Below are 19,103 nucleotides of genomic sequence, written 5' to 3'. Positions count from 1 at the left end.
CGCGCGGCCTTGTTCCCTTTGCGACGCAGTGACCACGGAGCCGCCTCTGCTCCCCAGGTACACAGGTAAGGTAAATTTTCGATATTTTAAAACTTTCCGTAGAGTGAGAATAATTACACATTGGTTTTAGTTATGTGCGATTGTGACAGTAGCCATATCGCGGAGGTTACTAATGTACTGCTCTATCACTCACATGTATTGTACGAACACAGGTTTTATGTGACGCATAAGAGGTTCTGATGACGGGATGTAATTGTGTCTGTACATACGCTCCTTTGTGCCTTTTGTCTACCATCCCACAGGTGAGGGGTGCTTGTTTGCGTGTCTGGGTGGATGCCATGATGTTAGAAAGCGTGGCATGAGTGCATGATGCCTTATGTGGCAGTCACAAAAGTGTTGCAGCAGAAGTGCTTGCTCGGCAGCCCCCAGGTAAGAGGTCAAGGGGCACAGTATGGCTGCCGTCATGTGTGGGTGTGGGGGGTACAATGCTGCCATTGCCTTAACAAAGGCCTTGGGGGTCAACAGAGGCATTATTACCTCTGAAGGGTTTTACATGCCAGTGATCTGTGCAGCAAGCAAAGGACATTTGGCGGGGCCAGATGATCTTCACAGATTGCCATTGCGTGTGCATTTAATTTGGTGTTGGGCAAACATTTTACTAGAAAATAGCATCGATTTAGGTTAGCCATTTCATTTATTTATTAGAGCAGAGCATTTATTTCTTCAACTATGCACACACCCTTTTACATAAGTCTGCCCCCTCCCCTCAGCACACACATCCTCCCAATGGGCACACTGATATCTTTTCATTTCTGCATCATCACGATGCTTTTAATCTGCTCTCTCACCTAAGCCATCCATCAAGGCAGCCCTACCCCTTTCGTCCAAGTATTCCATGTATCCACCATCACTAAATCTATTCAGCCCCGCCAGTGCATTCATCCTGTACGATCCTACTTCTGTTGATAGTGACTCAATGTGTACTGACATTCGTGTTGTCTGTGTGTATTTGTGTTTTGTTTTCAGCGAATGCATAGACATCTGCATATGCCGTTACACCTGTTGGCCTGTGTGCATAGTTGTCTGTGTTGATTTGTGTGCGCAAGGTTTTCTGTGGGTATCACCCGATGTTTGTGTGCCTTCTGTTTGCATTTGCCCCTATTCTGTGTCTTAGTGTAAATGCACTAATGTTTTGTAGTAGTAAACTTTGTTTGGTCAATTAAACCCGCAACAACTGTGTGCAAATAGCAAATAAATATGTGATATAAAGGAATAGAATTGGCTTTGTCCCATTTTCCTTCCCTGACCTGACCCACTGCGTTTGTTAATATGCTCTGTTTGCTGTAGTTTAAAGTTTGGCTTTTTCAGTGAGCCCTTTTACCCCGTGTGCAGACGACCTCAAACTTTCCAGTAGTCCTCGTGCTGCCTTTTGGCAGCAGGCCTGCTTACTTTCTGTGTATTATAGAATGCAAGTTTGTTCTGTGTGTAGCAGTAGGCACCACGGAGTCTGCAGCCATGTGATGCTGTATGTGTGCAGGAGGCTTGAGTCTGTGTGAACGGTGTAGCTGTGCGCAATGCTGTGTGCATACTTGAGGCTTGTGTCTTTGTGCACAGTGTAGCTGTGCGCAATGCTGTATGCAGGAAGGAGGCTTGCGTCTGTGTGCATGGATAGCATGCCTCAGGCCTCATCTCTCAGACTCTGCCTACATGAGGATGGATGTTTGTGGGTAGCAGGCTTTCCGTCAGCATGCAGTGCGCCCAGGCATCAAACTCTGTGTGCAGCACGCCTCAGATTTGGCATTATTAACCCCATGGCTCAGACTCTACGCTACATGCACAAGACCCCTGTCTCTGACTGTTTGCTCCAGTTTAAGGCTTTCGCTGCTCAGCAGGCCTCCTGCTATCTAGTGCAGCAGGCCTCATGGTGTTCAAGTTTAGCATTCTGAGGTTCGGTCTCCAAGTTACAAATTTTTAGAATTACAAAGAACTATACAGAGAAGAAAACAAGGAGGGAGAAGGAAAAAAACATGTGCAAGGGGCTATTACAGTCCTCCCAATAATGTCACTACTATGGTATTACACAGAGTCAGCCATCTATAGTACACAGCATCTTAGACCTGCCTCCCACGTCATGTTGCCATCCATTTGTAGCCCTGGACCTCTCTGATTGTACTGTGTGATCCGGGGAGCATGTCTGGTTACATTAATGTTTAGGCTTTTCAACCTGCATTTATTTGCCTTTCTGTTTTTTTTGTTTCCGAAGCTTTTTCTTCTGTGCAAGTTGCTGAGTGTGTTTGTCTGCCTGCGAGGGTTTCTGCATTTGTTTTGCGTGCTTTTTCAGAGCTGTATGCGAGTTTAAAGCCAGTTGTATTTGAAACATCTAGCAGGGCAGACATGGTTTCAGTTACTTGAGGGTGTACTGTCAAAAGTGCAGGTGCTTCCGGTTTTGTTTTGGGCTGCTCCCGGAGAGTTTGTCGCATTTCAGCATTGTGTGTTTGTTAGTCAATTGCCCTTTGTGTCTAGGAGAGTGCAAGCTTTTGTGTATACGCGTGTCTGAGAATTTGTGTTCACCATGCCATCGGTCCTTTGGGTCATCTCTATGAGTGTGAGCATGAGTGTGTGTATGTGTGTGAGAAAGCATGTGCTAGAGTCTGGAAATGTCACATATTTCTATGCATGTGATTGTATGTTTGTTTTTAAACATGTGTCGGTCATCCTTTGTCTGTATATTTATGCATGCTTGTGGCAGAGTATGGGGGGTGGTATGGGAGACATTTACATACTCCAGCTCTGTAAGCAGAGTATGAGGGGGAGGTATGAGAAACACGTTTACATACCCCAGGTACCCACTTCTGTGGTACGGTATGCATGAACATATTTCAAATGGGCTACAGGTGAAACATGTTTTCTAAGACTGACTTTTTCCGTGTTAAATGTTCTTTTTTTATTTTGGCGATTTCGAAGGGGTGCAGGTGCCAAGAGGCAACTCATATTCAGCAAGGCAGCAGGCGGGCTTTGTGCATGGTTGAAAGGGTTGGCAGTGCGTGCACCCGCCCTTTTTGTGCCGTAAATCACTGGGGCATGTGTCAATGTGTGCATGATTATATTCTTGTTTCAGGCACAAACCTAACCTTTCTTACACCCAGTTTTGTCAGTCACTGTCTTTGTTAGAACAGATTCACAATTGCTTTATTAACCTTCCTGCTTTCTCAAATTTGCTTGAAAATGCACCATTTGCCCACTTTTTTTCAAACTTTTCTCGGGGGCAGAACCCCCCCGAATCCCCCTTAGGTGGTTCAGGCTCGGTCGCTGCGCTCGCTTGCGTTACCGTGTTATAAGATGAAGATTGACTAAAAGGTGTGTCACCAACATGAAAAGTTTGGAAATCTGTGGCCTATAGTATGGAGCAATTGGTCAGCCCATTCAGCCATTTGCTAACTTCATTGTGAGTGACAGCATTCTGCTGTTTCACAAGGAGCACATCTGCACACAAATTAGTTCCCTTCAGTGCCAGGGACTTCTATGGCAATGTATCCTTTTTAAGACCAAAATATATTTTTGCTTTTAATCAAGTTTTGTTTTTTTGATTGATAAAGTCCTGGAAGTTTCCTCAATAATAAAGTTTTGTAAAAATCATGACAAAACAAAACAGGCATTGACAAATCTAAGAGACTGGCACCAAATTCCAGACCTATTGGCTTTGTGAATGATTGTTTGGATTGGGCAGTGATGTTGGTACATTTACCATGTAATTTGCAGAAGGTGGGGATCAGGGTATTTTAGGTGAGGCAGTGGTTGTCACTGGGGGGCACCAATACTTTTTTTTGGGGGACCAACACTTGTTTTTCCACATTAAATATTTCCCGAATGCAAGAGAGGGAAAAACACACAATTGGGAAAGAGGGAAGAAGAATGTCAAAACCATCACAAAGGAAGAAAGCAGGAACCTGCAAGAGTGAGAGCAAGGGGCAGGGAGAGTCTGGTAGTGGATTGAAGACTTTCAGCCTTGGTATGCGGGCTGCTGACGTTTAATTGCACTAGCTGCCGGCTTCTGAGCAGAACTTAGGGTACCAGCACTCTTTAAAAAATTAAGCTATGGGCCACATACATATGTTTTGTAGTTGTTTTGGAGATATCTCTGTGAAACAGAATATTTGTGTTTGGTCACAGATGCAGTTTTGCCACTGGTGGGGTGATGTTGGTGGAAGGGAGTCGATCGGAATTCAACTACCTAGGATGTTAGATGTTTTTGCTAGACTCAGGGCGCAGAGTTTGGTGTTTGTAAGTTGAAGATTATACAGTTGACTTGCGAACAGAGATGGCAAAGGGGGTCTGGCCTGAAAACTGTGAAGAACGGTTCATGAAGGAGGGAGCATGGATACCTGGTAGGCTGCGAGGACCTCTAGGTCTAGTGGTTTTAGAGGAGGAGCGTGCAGGAGGTCATTGGGGATTGAAGACCAGATGGATAGGTTCAGGATCTAGGAGATCAAGGTTAGGTAGGTGTTGAGAAGGGTCTAGGAACAGTATGTAAAGGGAGGTGACAGTCTAATGAGGGCTTCGAGGAATGGTGGAGCAGGTTGCATTTTTGGACTTGACGGACGGGGGAGGGGGCTAGTAGACTCAAGGTGGTAGGTCACTTAAGGGATAGGGGTGGGGTAGGATGGCTTTGGTATTAACAATATCAGTTAAGCTTGAATTACTGGGTATGCAAGAAGGAATTTCTGATTCCTCCTGTTGTTCCTTAATTCCAAAAGGGAGACTCAAGGTCCATTTTCGAAGCTCCACTAACACCCCCTGCCAGTGCTCAGTAGCCCTTTACAGACCATTCATAGTGAGGGGGCTAGTCGCGTACACACTGAACATAGCTCCTCTTCCTCAAGGGTAAACATTCTGTGGATTTTTTAGGGTGAGGATAAGAGTTCATTTTACACACACAGCTGTTGTAAGGTGGTATGTGGTGTTTTAAAACACGCAAAAAATTAAGTAAATGTCAGTAGAGATGAAGGGACTGTCCTGAAGCAGTCGGTGAATGACTTAGCTGTCTTTCCCTACATTTTTTCATGAGACTGACCATAACAGGTGCTCCCCTTTTCTTACACATGCACTCTTGCATTTTCAAGGTTTCTGCCTCCAGAACCCCTTTCCCCAGATACCTCGTAGTACTGTTAAAGCGCTCACCTTCGTTTCACACGTGCAGACCATTTCATAGTCGCTTTCATGGGATACACTGTTGATACATAAACATATTGTATGTCAGTACTTTGCAAAACTGTGGAATTGTATCTTGTGACACAATCTGCACATTTACTGCTGAAATATTTAACATGATTGTAGCCAGTGCTTTAAATGGGGCAGTATTAATCGGTAATGAGCCATTCCTCGGTGTTCTCCTTTTGAGTACCCAAACAGCAGAACCAGCGGTGTAGCTAGACCTTTGGCTGCCGGTGGTGGTCCCTGCATTTGCTGCTCCACGGCGGCCACATAGAAGAGTGTGTGTGTGTGTGTGTGGGGGGGGGGGGGGTGCTGGCGATTCCTGTGTTTGCTGCCCCACACTGGCCGCCGGTAAGAGCGGGCGGGTAGGCTGCCACCCCCCAAACTTGCCCCGCCCCCTCCTTGCTACACCACTGAGCAGAACATCTACATTAAACCATACTTTTTTGTTTTTATGTCATGGGAAGGTCAAATCCTGGCGTTGGCTCAACATCCTCTGGTTCTGGAGAAATCACTTAATATCCCTGTGCCAATGGCCACACAATACTTGGATAGCATCATGCACATTTGTGTTTTGTGTGTGTTGTGAGCATTGTGTGGCAAAGGAGAGCCAGGTGGCAGTGAGCAGGTACAGCAGACCTAATCGAGACCCCAACCATGTGTACAAATAAAAAAGTATTGAACGTTGCTGCAAGTGCCCATTTGAGAGGTCTACATGTATGTGTGTGTATGTGCCCATCCATGCTGGCAAAGGCCCACATGTAGTGACAGATGTGGAAGAGACAAACTGGCAGATACTCCCTCATGCTCCATTTCTGAAGGTCTCGGCACCCCTGCAGAGTCACTCGCTGCCTGCCACCTTTGAAGACAATTTTTTAGGTCTCGCCTGGCGAGGGCAGCGCACATGCGCAGTCTTGCTGGCAAGATTTAATGACTTTGGTTATTTTCTGTAAAGGGCATTAAGCCCCACCCCTCTTTTCCATTGGCTGGCATCTCCGTTTATACTAAACAGTGGCCAGCCACTGGAAAAGAGCTGTTCATTACGTTTTTGTTTGGTTTTTTGAGCCGTCCCATTTGGACGGTCTCGTCTGCCTTCCGTGCGTCGTGAAAGCTTTCTTATCTTTATGGGGCCATGTGTTCAAACATATGGCCCGATAAAGACAAGAAAGCTTTCACAACAGACGAAAGTTAAAGCGGACCATGCTTGTGTGTTAATGTTCTTAACAATTGCAGCTCAACTTAATATCACGTTTCTTCTGACTGAACAATGCAGCCATTTTATGAATGCTTATAAACTTCCAGTAATTTAAACCAAGTAAAAACTGTATACAGAGTGCATAGAAGAGGCGCAACGTTGAAGAGAATGGGACACTTCAGACACTGGTAAGTGCAGCATGGACTGTCATTTTTTAACACTTTCCCCTCATTTTTAACCGTTTCTCTCCACCCCCTCCCTATATAATCTCTTTGCTGCATGTGTCCTGCTTCTCAGTGAAGCGTCGGGCCTGGTTCCTAGAGCGTTTCTCTGAGAGCCTGTGCGCGCGCCATTAATGATTTCTCGCGTTTCCTAATTAGCTTTACCGCTGTCATTAGTGTTTTGAGAAACGGAACAGGCCTGTCTTTACCTTAATAAGGAAGAAGCAAGACCCATTCAACAGATGGCGTTTCATTTTGCCTACCGTTTTTATTTAATTTTTTATTTAGCAGATCACTAAAGTGACCCACACGTTTGCTTTCTGTCGTCTTAAACTTCATATAGACGTGAGGTAGTACTTTTGACACATTTAATTAAAAATTAAGTATAACGTGTACTGATAAAGAGTAACTTACTTTACAAAAAATAAAGATTTACACGTTGTTTAGTCCGGATGAAATTGTTTTGCCAGGAGCGTTTGGCTCTTTCGAGAACATCTGCTTCATAAGTAGCCTGCTTCCAAACTTGTTGTTGGGCTTTGCCTGAGCTCATTCCCTGCAAAAGTATTTGCTGAAGGGCGCGTTCTTCTTTCTTGTGTTTTGGCACGAACAGTACAGCAAAGCAAGGCTGTAGAAACCTGCAAAGATTTCAAATGTTTATTCGATTAAGAGTGTCCTTGTCAGCGCCCGCGCCTACATGCTGGCTGGTTTGCAGTAAATGCGTGCCTGGACAACCACGAAATTCGAGCAAATGACAATTTTCTGGAGATGCCCACATGCCAGATATGAATTTTGCTTGTTTTCTTACTTTTTAAGAGAGGTGTTTAGTGAAGGGAGCTTCAAATGTGTATAGTTTGCCATAACACAGCTTAATGATCGGGTCGCCCGCTGTTCATATACTTTCTCCCGACAGCGGTGAAAGCAGCACACTCTGTTGGGCATACAAAAAACTGCATTGACTGAAACATACTGAGAAATCTGCTTATATACAAACAAACTCGATGCAGGACACCGAAATGCGGAAACTAAATCCGAGTGAATAAATATTGCATTGACGTGTTTAATAGTAGAAGCCAAAAGTATAATGCAATTTAAAATGATTTCCGAATCGCAGTATTTGCCCTTTGTGCATTGCTGCGGCAAATCATCCCCGATTCGACACCACCCATTAAATCATCATAGACGCACGACCCTCTGTGTCAGAGAGCCAATCAAGGCCTTAAGACACAAACAAATAAAAAAAATGTGCCAACTACATTACATTGAGCTCTCGGCATCGGGAAACATCTGATTGTTGAGTGTCTTTGAGAGGTGACATTCTTGATGTTAGCAATGTTTAAAGTGAGGCTGCCTGTAAATTAGAGCATCGTTATGCAGTTAGTCACGACATGTTTTGAGGAAATGGTGGAGTTTCCCAGGGAAAATCGGCATGCCAACGGATGGCATATGTGCCTAGCCTGATGTGAAACGTTTTTGATAAAATGTCCATGGAGCTGTGTGGCTTGTGGGCGTGCGCGTTCCAGTCTTTTGGACCTCGCAGTAAATGACAGTAGATTCTCCCCGCGTTTTCTTATTACTCTGGATCTTTGAGATTGCCTATGAACGTCAGTGAATAGTGGAACAAGTCTGAAAAGTGTTTAACTTCCAAAAAAGACAATGTATTTTAAATGTTTGCACACTGTACACGTAGCATTACCCGTGCAGGGGGCCTTCCGTCTCCTAGTCATGCGTTATGAGCCACTTTGCACTCAGTCTGTCATGGCTTGAGTGACCATTTTATGGACTTAGCAGACTTCACTCCTCACGTTTTGTAACGCCAGTAGCATGGCGCCCTTTACTGTGTTCACTGAGAGCCCTTAAAATCGCTACTGCTTCCAGGTAGCAGGAGACATCAGTCGCTAGAATGGAACACACGTGTGTCCATTTGAGAGTCCCAGAATCCCCTCTGCCCCAAAAAATAGTAGGGAGGTGGGTTCCCTACCAATTCGTCTTTAATTATCAGTCACACAGTCAAATAGTAGCCCGTAGCATGGTGCAGAGGGCCTTTCTGACTTTTATGCCCTCATTCACTAGTGCACATGAGCCATAGAAGAGGCCCCCTCGCCCTGCTGGTTTAGAAAAACACGGACCTGCCTGTTCCATAACTTTCCCCTCATTTCGAACCTTCATTAGAGTTGTCACTCGCAGTGTAAACGTAGTAAGGCAAGCTCATTTTCACAAGAAAAGTTAATGAAATGCAAAAACCGTTTAGCAAAATGCTACTTTCGAGTAAGTAAAGGAGAAGTAGTTTATCAAAGCTAAGGTAGAGTGAAATTATGTTGTCTGGCTTTTAACAGGTTCCTTTCCCAACAATAAGGCACAGATACATATACCCTGGTTTAGGAAAACCAGTGTTACCCAAGACACCCGATAAATAGTGTGCACGTTATGGCTGCTAATAGAATGGAGTGACAGAGTTGACTTTTACGGGCTCTCTTTGTAGATTTTATTTTAAAAGGTGCTTTTTTCGCGATAATATATGGACCTCGGCTACAGCCAAAGCACATGCCTTGAGACAGCGATGTGGCTACGTTGAAGTACTTCAAAGTATTTTTTTTAAATTTGTTTTTATTTTATATAATTTTAAAAAAACATTAAATTTAAGCTTCATTTTGCTAATTCAGATTTGCTTTAATAGTTTTAAACATTCTTTAAGAAGTTCCAGTTGAATGTGTCAAGAGTAAATTCTATACTCGTTAGTTTAAATCCCTTTTTTAGGTCTCGCCTGATCGAGCGCATGCACTGCTCTGGCCGAGACATTTAGTAGCTGCTTTGAAAAGTGCTACCAAAGCGGCCACCAGCTTACTGTCACTCGCACAAGCGCGCGCATCCCTAGCGTGCTTTAGCGCGTCATCGCGATCGCAATCACTTGTGCTTTCAGAGTGATCGCGATCACGATGACTTTCGCTTTTACGGCCGCGCGGCGTTACTTTTACTGCCGCGCGGCCAATGCGTGTTCAGTTTGCTACATGTTTTGTGGTACAGCATTAATCTTTATGTAATGTGTTTATCATTTTACTCGTATGGAGTGAAGTCGAGCCGCCCTGTACTCCACCCACACATCTGTGGGCCAGGCAGCTCCACTTCCGCTCATCACTGTTTACTTCCAGCTGGCTCCGGAGACCCGTCCGAAGCTCGGAGGTAGGATCCCGAGTTAGCTATTTCACTTCGGGCTGTTTTCATCCGTGGAGATTCCTCTATGTTGTTGACCAATGATGTGCGCATTCCTTTTCGTTGCTGAATAAACAGAGCAGAGCATTCTGTTTCTGGAGTTGCTCATTTTATCACTTTAATGACAGCACGTTAATGGAAAAAATGCATGGTTTCTTTAATAAATGAACACTGTCATTTCCTTTCATTATTGTATAAAATGACGCAGATTACCTTTTTATAATTGAATACAAACTGTACGTTTACTTTACTTTGCTGGTTAAGACCATGCACGTTTCTTTTTTAATGGCTGAGAAAGAGTACACATTTTTTGATGAGTTTAATTTTTGAAGTTTTACATAGCGTATACTCGACCCGAAGGTATTGGAGCGCTGCGTTTACATGAGCACCAGTTGCTTTAGTGAAAGACACATTTATTTTAGGCACGGTAAAATTAAGTGATTTGCCCAGAATACGGGATGTTGAGCCTCCCACCTCAACACCAACCCGGTTCCCTAGCCTCAAAGTCTGCTGCTCTAGCCGTTACACCACATCCTCTGTTGTCTAGATTATACAGCTATTGGCAAAACCAATAGGTTTTGCCTCTGCAAAATCTATTGTTTTTTCAATGTTGCACAGCAGCGCTAGCTGCTGTACAACATGAGTTAACGTTTAAAAAAAGAGCTAGAATGTGGACAATGATGACCGCGCCATAGTGGTTTTATATGTAACTTTAAGACATGCTGCACAGCACCTAGCGCTGCTGTGTATCATACCTAAAAACAATGATAAAAACAATTATGGCATAGCCAATAGGTCTCGCCTTTGGGACCTTATAAGTGTTTAGCCATGCAACAGTTGATGTTGTTGCACCAAGGAGATTGTGCTGCATAACTAAATACTTATAAGGTCCCAAAGGCGAGACCTATTGGCTATGCCAATACTTGTTCTTAAACTGCTGGTAGTAGGCATCGAGGGTCTGGGGTGGGGGAAGCGGTTCGTTTTCAGAGCTTTTTGTGTGTGTGAGAGAGACTGTCTACACACATTTCAAAAGTGCACACCTGCTGCAGAGATCTGCTTTCAGCCACTGGGTTAAAATCCTGATAGGATAGCTTAAGCCTCTAATTTGTCCCAGTCTGATTACATCCTTACCTCGTTAAAGCGCTGAGAAACCGTAAGACCTTAGTAAATGCACTATTATTAAAAATGTCTGAATGCTTACTGATTTAATATGCTTTGGTGCTCACATACTCTACATAGTGCAAATTACTTTACTGCAACTAAGGAAAAGTTTTTCTAGATCAGAGAGAGAAACATTGAGTTATAAAATGCAAATAAACAATTGGCGATATGTTTTCAGGCAAATCACAATGGCTTGAGCAGTTTTGCACAGGGCAAATGTGCACCTCCATTTCCAGAGTATGGGTAATATTTCTTCTGTATTGCATTTTGTACAGAATATTTGATATAGACAACCCATCAATACACAGATGATGGCTACCATTGCACAAAATGCTGGATGAAAGGATGAATCTTCTATTCTGTCACATACAGAGATCTCCCAATGAAGCGTCTCAGCTTGTGCTGCACTATCTCAGCATCCTAATGGCATAGAAGGCCACAGTTCAGGAGCCTGAGGTGTGGCTGTAGGACATGAAGGCTGCACAGTACCAGTGTCAGGTGGGTAGAAAGAAATCTGGCAGCCTGCGAGATAAGCTCCTTTGGCTAATTGTGCCTAAAGAAAACATACATTTGGTGTACTTAGGCAACTGGAATTAAAGTGTGGGTCTCCTGGTGACAAGTTTGTAGTCATTTCTTAGACTGCATCCTCACTGCAACACTCTTTAACTTTTGTGTATGCTACAAGATGTTTATTTTGCGCCCTTTCAAAAACGATAGCATTTTTTTTGCAAATGTATGTGAAAATGTTGCTGCAAAATGCACTACTCAGCTTAAGGATCGCCACACTCTCAAAGACGCCAAGAAAAGGCTGATGTTATTAAATATCTGGCTGGCAGCCACAAGCCCCGCCCCCTAAGACGCGACCCAACTTCAGGCCCACCCCAATGAATTTCTTTACTTCTATGTAAAGTACTGATGGTAGCTATTTAATGGGACAGGGCAGGTGTAAAAGGATGCATCCACCCTCGGCCCTTTACCTTCCACCCATTCTGAACATCTTGCAGTAGGTTGACAGCCTGGATAATAATGACCATTTATATTTATATAGCACACCTCAAAGTGAACTCTCTCTTGGAGCCAAAACAACAGGTATTATTGTTAGTACTATCCAGCTCAATTGGACCGGATTTAGAGTGACTTTGAAAAGATGAAAGGCTGAGCCAGCCCAGCAGGGAATTTAACATGATCACAAAGTTGCCCCCAGATCTCTGCTGGTGGCTCGTGAGCATTTCAGACATGTGTGGCTCAGGCTACGTTTGTTATTAGTGATTTCCAGATTATGTGTAGTTTTTAGCAGCAGGCTGAGTAAGCACTCGAGTGTGCTTAGTTTGTCTTCCATTTTTTTATGGACGGCCTACGACTACATCAAATTATGTTTGGCCTCATTAATGGGGTTTTGGCGTAGGGCAGCGCAGCAAGTCACCTTGCTGCGCTGCCCTACATCAAAGTGAAGGGGCAGGAGTGCACCATATGCATCCAATATAGTGTATTCTTGTACTTACCCTCAGCGCTGGCGCTGTTTCGGCAGCCTAGCGCCAACGCAGGCACCTTTGCACCATGCAAGGGTGACTGTGTTGTAGGCAGGATTGTTTTTGTGCAGGAAGGGGCACCTTCCTGCAAGAAAACAATCCATAGAGACGTGTTCCTCCCTCTATGTGTGCTGTAGAATAAAGACATTTCTCTTTGTTACGCCTGCCCTGGGGAGGCGTAAGACTTTGACGCATTCCCAGGTTTACAAGTCCTTGTAAATCTGGGAATGCGTCACAACCCATGAAAGTTGTGTGGGAATACCCAGTGCAACACCCATGGAACGCATCCCTTGCGCAGAATAAGGCGACATAGCAATTTGCGCTGCGTTGCCTTAGTCAATCAATCAGGAGTTTGTATAGCATGGCTACTCGCCCTTGAGGAGTATCAAGGCGCTTCAGTTCTTTTCCTTGACCCACCCTCGTGCAACCACGGACCGCTGTTCAGGCCTCCTAGGGGCAGCTCCTAGGGGCAGCCCCCAGGCTGAAAACACGCAGCTGTTTTATGCGGTTTGGGGTCACGGATCTGCAGATCACACAAAGATCTCAACAGCATGCACATGTACCCTTGAAGCATATTACTGGCTGCTGTGTAAATCTTCAACCGAACCCTGTGCTGTTGTCCATTAGGGCGCTGGGGCGTTTACCCTCAAGCCGCGCCTGCCGACTCCCAAGGCAGTCATTTAGCAGAGGCTCAGTTCCCTCAGCGGCTCTGTCTGAAGAGGGTGGGCGGGGCAGCCAGCAGGTTGACTCTCACCTGGCGTCATGCTGACTGACATGTCATTGTCAGACTCAGCAGGCCAGGGGGTGGCACGGAGCGCACAGCAGGCAGCAGTGCGCATGTTGGGTTTGGGTCGGAGAATTTTTCCGACCAGCCCAGTCATGCGCACTAGTGTTTGCTGTGGCTGGCAGCTGCGCATTAGGAGAGCGAGGGTTGATCAATGCCGCAGCCCTCAGTCTCCTAATGGGCGGTGAGTATCCCTGCTAAGCCAATCCTGGCGCTGCTGGAGCAGCGTCTGTATTGGCTGAGAAGAGTTGCCACACTCGCGCCAGCAGCATCAGGATTGGTGTATAGTTGTCGCCAGCGGGCAACACTAGTACACAGCTCTGGGCCGGGACCGCAGCATGCATCAAGGCGGCAGGCAGTGCTGGGGCATAAAGATCAAGGCTGGTTGACATAGAGCCTGTGGGTCAAAAGAAAGGACTCCTTACAAATTCCTTCATCTCCATGAGCCTAAGAGTCTCAACGCGGGTTTGGAGTTTCTGGCGGACCGGATTCCAAGGTGAGGGGGCATTTCTATATAAACGGTGTCAGCTGCGACCATTACGCTAACACCCTTGTCAGGCAGGCAGCAGGGTGAGTCCAGGAGCTCCAGGCAGAGTGGGCGGGGATTGTGTATGGATAGGGCCAGAGCAGGAGCTGCACACATTCACACAGTGCATGTGTTAAAACAGCTTTGTGCTATGGGCAGTGGGGACCCAACTCTTCAGTGCTAGTATATTCCATGTATGCACTTCTATCTCCATACTCTCTCTGTCTTGTCTATTACACTAATTTAGGCACTGATACGCCAACCCCTTTAAAATGTCACCAGCCGCCACTGGGTGAAACTGGTACCTGTCCTGTAACAAGTCCAGTTCTTGGCAGGGGTGAAACTGGCCGCTGTTCTCTAACGAGGCCAGTCCTAGGTATACATAAGTACCTGCCACCTGCTCCCTAAAAAGCCTGTTTCTGTCACTGGCGCGAGCGAAAGCCTGGGGCCTTTTCACTAAAGTGCCAAGGTCCTGGCAAGCGTGAACAGTTACCTGGTCAGTAACATGGCCGGTTCGAGGCAGTCAAAAGGGCCTGGGCTCCTGTACAGCTGCATCGCTCCAGTCTCCATCGCATACACCAACGAAATCTGCGGCGTTCTGAGGAAAAAACACAAAAACATAAGAAGAGGCACCAAGCAGGATCCTTCAAAAACAGTACTCGAATGACAGTTTTTCTAAACTAAAGCCCACGCTGCTCCTTCAATATGGCGCAGAGATGCATTTTGGGAACTGTAGTGGTGAGTGAGCACAGTTTAACTGGTGTTTACCAAACACAGGATGCAACCTGTAACCTACCCCAGATTTCATGTCAGTGAACACAGATGCACAAGCCCCTGCCAGCTCTGAAAATAATGTATAAATCAAGATTTGACTTGCCAGACAAGTATGCCTCCTCAGTGACCTCAGTGTGTCCCTGTTCATGTGTGACATGTTCAGCCTGAATTTGTTTCTTAGCTCGCATGGCCAGTTCTGGCTGCAAAGTTACATTTTAATGCACTTGCCAGATTGTAAATTCAGGATTGTGAGCAATGAGCAGTCCTGTCAAGTACCACGCATCAGGCGTTAGACTAATGCATTTCTGTGCGGTGGTCCCCATCACTGCACTGAAATGCGAAGTTACGCAAAATAGCGCTTCGTCAACGGCGCTGTAACCATGATGCACCTTAGTGACTATTTAAACTAAAGCTGGTTTCTTGGTCTGGAGTGTCAGTGTGCCGTGGACTCTGCTTCCGACAGGCTTGGGGGCAAGTCTGCAGCAATTTGCTACAGTGTAAAAGAAATTCACCCAACAAGCCACACCGCGCCACACCATAGCATAATTAATGACATCAAGTTAGACCTCGTAGAGATAGTGTGAGATCCATGCATCCCTGCTTCCTTTTGGTCCTCAGATCTCTTTTCAACCCTTATAGCTCAGTGGAGGGAGAATGCATACTGCACTTCAAAGACTAAAGTGTCTAGGTTTTTTTAGGTCTCGCCTGGCGATAGCAGCGCATGCGCTGCACTCGCCATGCGAGTGCCTTTTGTAATCAATTCTCTCAAAGGCTTACAGGCACGCGTAGGGATGGACAAAGATGGCTGCTCTCGCCGTTTGTCCAAAGCTTACAGTTCGACGCCATCTTGCGAAGCTTTCATTGTCATGGCAACGAAAATGCCGCTTCGTGTATGCAGCTATTTCAAACTTCTGTCACGCTGGTCACAGCTTGTCAAAATTGCACTCATTCATTGCCGAAAAATCTGGTGGTAACAAAGAAAGTTCCACCTGCAGGCAGCCATTGAACATGACTCGACGTCATAACCGCCGAAGATGCGAATGCATTGAAAATGTTAATTGTGTTGCTTATGACGTGCTGTATAGGTCACTGGTTGAGGCTACCAGCCCAAATAGGGATAACCCGGTGACACAGCTCGGATTCTACTACCCTGCAGATTCCTGGGCGTTTAACGTGTTATTGCCATTTTGACCTGCTGAGGAACACTCACCTTCCTCATCATCATCATCCTCCAATTCCCGTTCGCGTTTTACTCGTAGCCTGGTCGCCATGTCCCGGTCAGTGGCTCTATAGGTCCAGGTTACGAACACTGCGCGTCTGCGTTACAAGCCTCACTCGGTAAGCACACTGATTGCTTGAATCTGATTGGTGGATAGACTGCAAGAACGAGGCTTGACACAAAAAGTTGACAAAGCTGATTGGCTGCCGGACCCCAATACTACAAAGCATCAAAAACTCCGGAAGACGCCATGATCAGCCATATCCATGTCAGATAGAAGCTGTTACGGTGGGTTTCTTCTAAATGTGCTGATTATATAGAGAACAGGAGTACCTCGATGAAATTGAATGATTTGAAACCCAGCGAAAAGGCTTTGAATTTTATTCGCTACAGCGAAGGAGTTTGAAAAAAACATGGGATTGAAAATTCTTTGTTGAATCATAACTTGTATCCGCTTGATAGTTTTACCATTGTCCACAGTTAAATGTTATTATTAATTCTAGATTCTTGCGTGTCACTGAGACCCAGTCAGTACAGCTGAAATATCACAAAATGACAGTCCAGAGCAGGGTACATACATGTCTTGTCTTATCTTTTTGTTAACCACAACGCTCTTCTTTATTTAGACACGAGCGGTATAGTGTTTCAGGAAGCTACGGTTAAGGCTCGCTGACAAGGTGGTGGCCAGCGCCATCTGCTAATTGTTAGCAGTACAGTTTGTGCTGCCACTCAGCATGCAGACGTTCCGCCCCCGCACAACCCTGCTTCTCCAGAGAAACTGCACGCGGGTTGGGGACAGTTGGTCTTCACGTGAATTTAGGCCATGGTTGTCCGACAAGGGCGGATCATGGAAGAGGGGGAGGAGCCAGGCGGATTGGAAAAGACTGGCCCCGGGGGCAGGCTGGACATGAGCCACGGCTTTGTGAGGCACATCCGACGAAACCAGATAGCCAGGTGAGTTGCGAGACAGGGATGATTGGTTGGATGTTAAACAAGCCTATTTGTGTGACGTCACAATGGATGGTACTCCTTGGGCACAAGGGGCGGGAAATACATGATCAGTGATGGGGCTACCACTGGGCATTTAGGAGGAATCAGTTTGATGTCACAAGGGAAATTCATTTTTTAAGGTTTAAAGGCATTATAGCAACAAGCATTGAAAATGCAATAGGTCTCTCCTTTGATTAAGTTAAAGCCATTTGCTTTGCTATACAATACCATTAGCAAAGAAAATGGCTTTAACTTAATCAAAGGCGAGACCTATTGCATTTTCAATGTTTGTTTTAAATGGGAGCAGTTCAATCATGTGAGACCTCATCTATTTACAGTGTTGCTCTCTGAACACTCTGTAAAGGTCTCCAACAACGTCCCTTATATGAAAATAGCACTTCAGTGATCTTCTTGCAGCCTGGACACCAGAATGATGAGTAACACAAACAGCTATAGTGTCCATTAACACCTAATGTGTTTGTTTTGCATAGCGCTTACGTAATGAGAGGGCGGAGTCAGAGCACTAATAAAAACTGAACATGATCACAAACCTCTGACACAAGTACATGCATTTAACGTCATATGCTAAGTCATGTTCATTTGATTGGATCCTAGATAACATAAGAATGTGTAGCTTGTTGCTCAAGCCTCTGCAATCCCTAATATTGGTTCTATTGTGTGACTGAATCTGTGTTTTTCATATATAGCTATTTTACAAATTAAGCACTGGATTTAAAAATAAATAACTATATATATATATTAAATCCAGTGCCTAATTTGTAAAAGAACAAGTCCCAGACCCAAAGCTGTATGTGTATATATATATATATATATATATATTATATATATTATATATGTATTATATATTATATATATATTGCCTTCATGTGTTTTATTGTTGGGTCATGCATGATCGCCAGTGCTTAATTTGAGGCTGTGGTTTCTGGTGCTCAGCAGCAGCACTTTCTTGTCAACAATGGCATTTACAACGCCTGCCATATGACGGCGCTGTTTAATTTTGTGACGAGCACAGCAACAGTTTTTAATAATTCAATAAACATTTAAGTGACTCATACCTGCCACCCAAAACTATAAGAATAGCTTGGACGGCAGGTGTTTGTCACTTTTAGGGTATATTTAAAGTCTAAATATTCTCACTTGTAGGAGTGTGATGGTGAGTTTTGTTGGTACTGTTATAGCAGCACTGGCATGGGCAATGGGTGGTGCAAGCTGCAGTGGCCTTCTGCAAGTGACCTGGCAATTTTTTTTTTTTTTTAAATTAAATACTGATCACCACCCAGATACGCTGCTGCTTTGTAGTGATGGACAAAAAAAGCAATAGATGTGAATGTGTAACTTATATATGAAGATATCTAATGTTGGAAAATGTTGCGAGCAGTCACCTGACAAAAAAAACCATATCCAGAAAACGACCTCTCAGGCTCAAAACAATGGGGCTACCTGTAAGGTTGTATCAGGAAGATACTTGATATGGCACACCATACTACCCTCCTAACTACTCGAGAAACAAGCATTGGCAGAGCCAATAGGTCTCGCCTTTACAAGAGCAATTGGCTTTGGCAATGTGGTTTTGCTATGTTGTACACCAGTGTGGCTGCTGTTCAGCATGGCTAAATGTTAGTGGTGTGTAGTGTCCTAGAGTGGGGTGGGTGGAGTAGTGTTGTAGACTGGATTTGTTGTAGTAGAATGTCGTACAGTGGAGTAGGGAAAGTAGAGTGTCATTGAGTAGAAGGGAGTAAAGTTTAGTGATTCTGTGGCCGAGTGTGTCGTAGAGTACAGTGGCGTGGCGTGGAGTGGGTTGAGGTAGGGGGATGGATTGGATTAGAGTAGATTAGGGGTATTGGATTGGGGTAGAGTGGAGCAGGTGGACAGGATGGAGTGGATTGGATTAGAGTGGGTGGGTTGAAATGGGATGAGGTGGAGTGGAGTGCATTGGAGTGAGGTGGATTAGATTGGTTTGGGGTGGGATGTATTGGATTTGGGTATGGTGGTTTGGAGTGGGGTGAATTAGATTGGAGAGGGTGGATTGGATTGGCTGGAGGGGGTGGGTTGGAGTGGGGTGGATTAGAATGGAGTGGCTTGGGGTAGGATGGGGTGGGGTGAGGTGGATTGGACTGCATTGGAGTGGGGTGGATTGGACTGCGGTGGACTGGTTTAGATTGAAGTAGGGGGAATAAAATGGGGTGGATTGGATTTGGGTGGGGTGGTTTGGAATGGGATAGATTACAATGGAGTAGGGTGGAGTGGGGTGGGGTGGGGTGGATT

General features: G+C 45.1%; 1 protein-coding gene across 2 annotated transcripts in view; it reads right to left on the bottom strand.

The window, feature by feature from the left end:
- LOC146784300 (interleukin-1 receptor antagonist protein-like) overlaps positions 1-19,103 on the bottom strand; it is a 75,027-nt gene that overhangs the window by 37,408 nt on the left and 18,516 nt on the right. The window contains exons 1-3 of one of the 2 annotated variants that reach the window (XM_085635645.1): positions 7,433-7,555; positions 7,042-7,262; positions 5,179-5,227 (exon numbers count right to left, since the gene is read on the bottom strand). In XM_085635645.1, the coding sequence (XP_085491771.1) occupies positions 5,179-5,202 (24 nt within the window). In that variant the 5' untranslated portion in view covers positions 5,203-5,227; positions 7,042-7,262; positions 7,433-7,555. Of the gene's footprint in view, positions 1-5,178; positions 5,228-7,041; positions 7,263-7,432; positions 7,556-14,327; positions 14,433-19,103 lie in introns of those variants that run through there. The other variant, XM_085635644.1, reaches the window with a different exon arrangement.

This window comes from Triturus cristatus, chromosome 11 (genome assembly GCF_964204655.1).
Source record: "Triturus cristatus chromosome 11, aTriCri1.1, whole genome shotgun sequence".
NCBI classification, from domain to species: Eukaryota; Metazoa; Chordata; class Amphibia; order Caudata; family Salamandridae; genus Triturus; species Triturus cristatus.
The sequence above is the reverse complement of the archived record's forward strand: the minus strand, read 5'-3'. Positions and strand labels throughout refer to the sequence as shown.